Source organism: Alosa pseudoharengus, unplaced genomic scaffold (assembly GCF_046254945.1).
Source record: "Alosa pseudoharengus isolate Yale_2024_CS ecotype anadromous, Long Island Sound unplaced genomic scaffold, YU_APseudo_1.1 YU_APseudo_1.1_scf_22, whole genome shotgun sequence".
Taxonomy (NCBI): Eukaryota; Metazoa; Chordata; class Actinopteri; order Clupeiformes; family Clupeidae; genus Alosa; species Alosa pseudoharengus.
In genome coordinates this window covers 1,664,730-1,671,927 of record NW_027468680.1, presented here as the reverse complement: position 1 = coordinate 1,671,927, position 7,198 = coordinate 1,664,730, and the positions used below count along the sequence as shown (strand labels likewise).

Genomic DNA, 7,198 nt, shown 5'->3' with positions numbered 1-7,198 from the left:
GCAGAGGATAGCTAGATCATCAGACAACACAATTATTGTAGGCTGCATTATGGGCCATAATTTATGGCTTTGTCAATCAACATAGAATAGGTGAAGCGCAAGTTCAACAGCAAACAGGACTTTTCAGCACGTATCAAACCACGTAGGCTAGCCCAATGAACGCCTATGCAAATAGACAAAACACTCACTCAAAGCAGGGTGACCTCTTCAGATTTGCAAGTGCTGTCAAATCGATACGGTTTGCTCATATAGTCTAGTGGTGTGGTGGTGAAGTGTCATGCTGCGTTCAAGAGCGTAGTGTAGGTCTATGTCCCGTAGTAGCCTATATTTTAATTTAACGTCTTTAATGGTAAGAGATCGCACAGGGATGGATAATGAGCGGTTGTTTAAGATTAAATTACGATGCCAGACACCTTCAGATATGAGAGACCCCCTCAGATTTTTGACTTTGTTGCTTTCATGGGAGCCAGTCGTCACTCTATGGGAGCTCGGCTCCCTCTGGCTCCCACGTAATTCGAGCCCTGCTTTGCTGTCGCTGTGCAGGGGGTGTCTCCCCCTGGAAAATTTCGAAATTCTGGCTGTTAAATATACCCTTTTAACGCAGTTTGGATGGGGCATACAAACTTTAACAGAGCAAGCAGAACCCGTTTTCTGTCTGACTCAGGTGACGTGAACATTGGCTACCTGCATGATAAGGTTTTCACTTCACTGCTGCTTGATACTACCTTGCATGGAGACATATTTCACGTTAACAGTGGAGATGATAGCAAAACTATAGCGTTTGGTAAATGGAGATGCAGATCATCTCCATAATTAATTTCTTTGCGCAAATGCCCACATTATGCGCTCACTCCAGCGAGACGAGTGAAATAAGTGTAGGCCTATCTGTCATCGGCATCGACATAGGCTATTTGCTACGATATAAGCTACTGTTAGGCCTACAACAAGTCACGATTTATTAGGCTATCCAATCGCTATGCTGTTTTCATGAACATTGGAGGAATCCACTTCATTCATGAGTGGGTCAGTTTCACTTTCGCAAACACACATACACATTGAATGAGCACTCATAGCCTACCACTTCCACCTAATGTTATGCCTCTATATTTTATGAATTAAGAAGTATTTATTGATCAGGAAAACATTTAGTTTATTTTTCTTTCGGTCCACGGTTCCATAACACCATTCAGTTGTGCCGCAAATTAACAGACAGAAGCACCGGGCATAATCTAGCCTAAATTCATGGCAATTTTTTTTTTAATCCGCGGGCCCCCATTGGCTGAGGGCCCCTGTGCACGTGCACACTTGGCACAAGCCATGATCCGTCCCTGCTCACAGCGCTTCCCTTTTTCCAGATTTCGTTTATGTTGCAGCCTTATTCCAAAAGGGATTAAATTATTACAAAAAATTCTACACACAATTCTACTAACAAGAAGATGTGGAAAAGTGCAGCGCTCCTATGCTGCTGTGAAGACTGTCCTATGCACTGTACACCGTGATGACAGAAGTGACAACGAGCCCTCAACTGGGCAATTCTATTAGCAAACTAACTCTTCCCCCAGTTTCCCACCTCTTGTTCCCACATGAGGTGGCGTGAATGATGATGTTTTCACTGGAAAAAATGCTTTCCCTAAGCGCATGAACGCACCTCTTATTCCCACATGAGTCCCAGACAGACTCTGGCAGATTCCCATGCGCATGAACGCACCATGTGGGGATACGAGGTGGGAAACTGTGATTTTGCAAGATTTTGCACGTTGTAGGTCATTTGTAGTCCATGTAGACTTTCATGTCCAACACGAACACAAAACAACGCAATCACGGGGGCGGTCCCTGATATTCCCTGGTAGCACGAACGGACCATAATGCTGCCCGTCTGACGTCAGCAGGGGAGGCGCGCGAGGCAGGGTGCTGTTCTAGTGCTGAACCGAGGTACTGCGGGAAGAGCTGACGGGAGATTCACGAGCACACGTAGCTCTTTTGCCGCCTCGGTCCTCCTCCTCCTCCATCGGCTCTCCTCCACTAAGAAGAAATCACATCAGCTACTGAAGCAGCGTTTGTGGATTATTAGCGCGTGTGTGTGTCATGGAACATCGTAAATAATGGAATATGTATACACTCTGCTCGCGCTCATGGCGTACATCGGTGTGAACGCGGATAGGAAAATTGGTAAGTGCAATTCTATGCTCCGTGTGTGTTTTTTCCACTGCGTGTGTGTGTGTGTGTGTGTGGCTGTATTTGTCAAAGTAGGCCTACACGAATCCCTCAGAGCACGCGAGAGATTGAGTCAATATTAGCTGATCACGTATCGCGGCGCACCAGTGAGCGCCTGGTCCGTTTTCGTTTGAACAAAAAAGGTTGTTTTCATTAGCTGTGTCGCACGCGAGGGGCCCTAAATAGCCTTTAACGCACGAGCCATCAGCTTGATCTGCATCACCGCGAGTTCTCAACCACTCTTCCTAGACACACACAACACTCATCGCCATATCACTCCATACACACACACTAGGCTACCATATAGCGGGGTTACATAAGCACGGGTCTTGGAGAGCGCGAGGAGACGAGAGAAAATAATTTTGCGTGTGTGTGTGTGTGTGTGTACTGTAAGTGCCTGTGTAAAAACATTAATGTGAGTGTGTGTGTGTGTGTGTGTACTGTAAGTGCCTCTGTAAAAACATTAATGTGAGTGTGTGTGTGTGAGTGTGTGTGAGAGAGAGGTGCGCATAGCTAGTTGTACCTGATTGGAGGATTGTTTTGATTTCATTCAGGAGTTAGGCTCTTAGCAGAGTCCAGCACAATGCCCTCCTCAGCCAGGTGTGTGTGTGTGTGTGTGTGTGAGAGAGAGAGAGTGTGTGTGTGTGTGTGTGTGTGTGAGTGAGAGAGAGAGAGAGTGTGTGTGTGTGTGTGTGTGTGTGAGAGAGAGAGAGAGAGTGTGTGTGTGTGTGTGAGAGAGAGAGAGTGTGTGTGTGTGTGTGAGAGAGAGAGAGAGAGAGAGTGTGTGTGTGTGTGTGTGAGAGAGAGTGTGTGTGTGTGTGTGTGAGAGAGAAAAATATATCATGCTAACCAAATTGAAAACTCCATCAACAACAACCAGTTGTTAATAATTTGAACACAACCAAATCACAAGTATCAGCCCTACCTATTCAAAATAAAACAATATGGATTTAGCACTTCAAAAATCTGTACAGTGAAATACCATCTGAACAGTTAAACCCAAATCAGAACGATATAAAAGAAAAACTTCAAAATGTACAATCTCTTATTAAAAACAATCAGAACCCCCTTGACTACCCCATCTCGATAGAAGAAAATCCAAAAAGGCATGCGGTCCTGACAGTATCAGAGCTGAGATGGTAGAGTACAGCACCCTTTTATTGCAGAAAGCTCAAACTGTTCCTCCTTAGTTCTGGCTGCTTTCATGACACCTGGAATCAAGGGATGATTACCCCAATCAAGGGATTACTACCCCAATCTATACAAGTGGACAAACCGGACCAAAATAATTACAGAGGTATCTGTATGAACAGTAATCTGGGGAAGGTATTCAATTGTATGGCAGTAAATCCTACCTTTACGGATATTAACCAAGGTTTCATATGGTTTTAGTGCAGTTACTATGGTTTTACCATGGTAACCCATAGTGATGATGATCACCATGCTCCTACCCATAGTACTATGGTTTGTGCATAGTTCTTCATAGTAGCTTTGGTACCACCATGGTTACCCTATCACACTTCCTGGTGACTGTGGTACTACTATGGTTTGTGCATAGTTCTTCATAGTAGCTTTGGTACCACCATGGTTACCCTATCACACTTCCTGGTGACTGTGGTACTACTATGGTTTTAACATGGCAACCGTGTAACCCAGGGGTGGGCAACTAATTTCCCCAAGGGGCCACATGACAAACTGGGACTGTTGAGGAGGGCCGGACCCAAAATACCGAACTCAAGTCTGAACTCAATTCTGTTCAATTCTATTCTGTTCTTGTATAACATTAAGTAAATCATATGGTTTTGTTTACTAGTCGTAGATGAAAATGTGAGGGAGACAAAGGAAAAACAGCAATATTTAATCTATGTCCAGTATTTAATCCTCATTCTCGAAAATTATTCTTTGACATTGACATTTTTTTTTCAGTTTTCAAAGACTGATATAAAAAAAGTACTACAATATCTATATAATTAGGCTAGGTCATGAAAAACACTCAGCAATATTTCATCATTAAATCATTACCATCATTAAATTAACTCTATGCAGAATTAGACTACGAAAATGTGGAGCAGACAATAGTAGGCTGTCATTAGTTAATCAACATGCACAAAGAAAACTATTTAAAAAATATAGGCTATGTTTTTGCTTTAACTTTATGCACATAACTGTGATTGGTCAACTCACTCTGTGTGTTGAGCCGGCTGCTTCAAGCAACCTGTGGGTAGTAGCATCATACTAGTTCGCTAACATAAGCTTTGCAAATAAACTCAGACATATTTTGGTTACAATTACGGGGTTATCCGATTGTAAACTGTCTATCTGCCAGTAACGTTTTGAAATGAACACTTCGTATCACCAACGAGCAGCAGTAGGAGTTCGTTCTAACAACCTTTGCGGTGGTGAGCGACGCAGACATAAGAGACACAAAACTTTGAAAGGTTTACGCCGACGTAAAGGCAACTGCATTGTGTCGACGCAGAAGCATAAATTCTATTCACCAGCACATCAGTGAGGGTGTTTACGTCATATGCATCCACGCACAAATGTATGGGCGTACAAATAGCAGTCGCTTTCAAAATAAAAACAACGATATTGATTTGCATGCATTATCTCTATATTAGGCTCTTGACTATTGTTCTTTCACGGACCTTACAGCCGGTCAGGGAAAGCCCACGGGCCGGATGTGGCCCGCGGGCCGTATGTTGCCCATGTATGGTGTAACCACTATGTTTTTTTAACAGTCGATGAAGTTGGGTTAGGAAAAAACATGGTTTATATCTTCTGAGGAAAACCACCATGGTTTATGGTCTGAGCCAGCTGGTACTGAAGTTAACTAACTCAATAACAACAATTAATAAACATCAAGCTCAGTCCTAAACCTAAAGTAATGCAAATATAACACTAAAGCACAACTTAGAACTAGGCCTACTTATGTACTCGTCCCACTAACGAGTTTGTTTATTTGTTTCCCCGACCAGCGCGGTAAAGTGCAAACACACCAGCACAAGACGGCTCTAGATAGGGCTGAGCTCCGCTCTGTTAAGGTTAAATGGCGGATCATTCACGAGAGGATTTTGAGATGCACAGATTCCCAAATGAACGCATATCCACAGATTTTGTTAGAGTGGTGAAATACATTCACACTGCTGACATTATATTGAGGAAAAAGTATAGCCAACCAAGCTCAAGTAGCTCAGTGTAGCCAGACGGACCTTACGTAGGCCTAAATTAGGACTTAAAAAATATCGGCGCAAATTATCGGTCAGAATTCTGTTATCGGACCGATAATAATATTTTAATTTTTTCACTTATCGGCTAATAATATATCGGCCGCCGATATATCGTGCATCCCTAATTTAGAGCATTGGATAAACCAAACTACCAACCAAAGTAGAATGAATTCCTATCTGATCCTTAAAAGAGAATATGAATTGGCAGAGTATAAGGATAAGTATATATACTCTTTTGATCCCGTGAGGGAAATTTGGTCTCTGCATTTATCCCAATCCGTGAATTAGTGAAACACACTCAGCTCACAGTGAGGTGAAGCACACACTAATCCTGGCGCAGTGAGCTGCCTGCAACAACAGCGGCGCTCGGGGAGTAGTTAGGGGTTAGGTGCCTTGCTTAAGGGCACTTCAGCCATGCCTACTGGTCGGGGTTCGAACCGGCAACCCTCTGGTTACAAGTCCGAAGCGCTAATCAGTAGGCCACGGCTGCCTCTTCTATGTCAGAGATACGAAGCAGAGGCACATCCTGACCAAGTACAGGCTCAGTGACCACAATCTAGCAATAGAAACAGGCAGACACAGAACAACCTGGCTGCCAAGAGAGCAAAGATTATGTGGTCACTGTCAGGCAGAGAAGGTTGAGACAGAGGAGCACTTTCTTCTTCACTGCCAAAAATATGACACTTTAAAACAGACCTTTTTCATAAACTTACAAACTTACTGTACCAAATTTTATACACATTGAAGGCAATGATGACATGGCCATACTTCACACACACACATACCAGGGCTCCAGAGTGCGACCAATTTGGTCGCATATGCGACCTAATTTTTCAAAAGTGCGAGTCGGAGGTCGCACCGGTGCGACCAGCTTTTCGAGAGGAAAAAGTGTCCGCATTGAAACTCTACCTTTGGTTCAATAACAGACACATATTTGGCCAATATCGTGGTTTAAACAAATCACAGATAGTGAAGGGCGGGACCTCCCCTCTGATTGGCCGTGGCCCAGTGCCTGTGTGTAAATTTGAAAATGCGTGTGCTGCAGAGAGAGAGAGAGAGAGAGAGGTCAGAGACCCGTCAGATAAGCAGAGTGGATGTAGTTGCATTACAGTGTGGTCACATAGGCCGAGATAAATGTCCCCTCTCCCCACTGCCTTTCGGCGGCTGGCAGCAGCAAACCGATCAGACGAGCCCGAGATGATGATCAAGTTTATCGTTGCCTTCGATAGGCCTAGTGAAACTTCCCTTCTCCAAGTTCAGTCCGAAATAATTATTCACCAGAAAAATAGTTTGAACGTAAACCCGACGTACAGGAATGCCACTTGCGCTAAATTTATAGGAGTCATTGCAGATGAAAAGACGTCTTAAAATTGCGAACAATGCATACAAGGCCTTCCCAAACGACAGAGATGTACAGATATCGCCGAAAAGGAGTGCGTCATTGACCGCAGTTACATGCAGGGAGTAACCCGGTTTTCAACAGCAATATTCGTTTTGCGCGTGAGTTGTGTAAACTCATTCTGATGGCATCAATCAATTTAATCCGGTATTTGGCGCAAACCGAATATCGCTGCTACATTTAAAGCCCGAATATTCCCTGCATGTATAACTGTGGTCATTGTGTACGGTGAATTGAATGGACACATTTAGATCGAGCATGGTAAATCATTGCAATAGCCTATAATAATAGGCCTACCATTTCGTTACTGCATTAACCATAGTGATGTTCTTATTGAAAATTTAAAAATACTAAA

General features: G+C 43.5%; 1 protein-coding gene across 1 annotated transcript in view; it reads left to right on the top strand.

The window, feature by feature from the left end:
- The first annotated feature begins 2,132 nt into the window (after positions 1-2,132).
- The window catches only part of LOC143139469 (receptor-type tyrosine-protein phosphatase N2-like), a 67,322-nt gene continuing 62,256 nt past the window's right edge, over positions 2,133-7,198 (top strand). The window contains exon 1 of the mRNA XM_076300057.1: positions 2,133-2,169. Within this exon, the coding sequence (XP_076156172.1) occupies positions 2,133-2,169 (37 nt within the window). The remainder of the gene's footprint in view (positions 2,170-7,198) is intronic.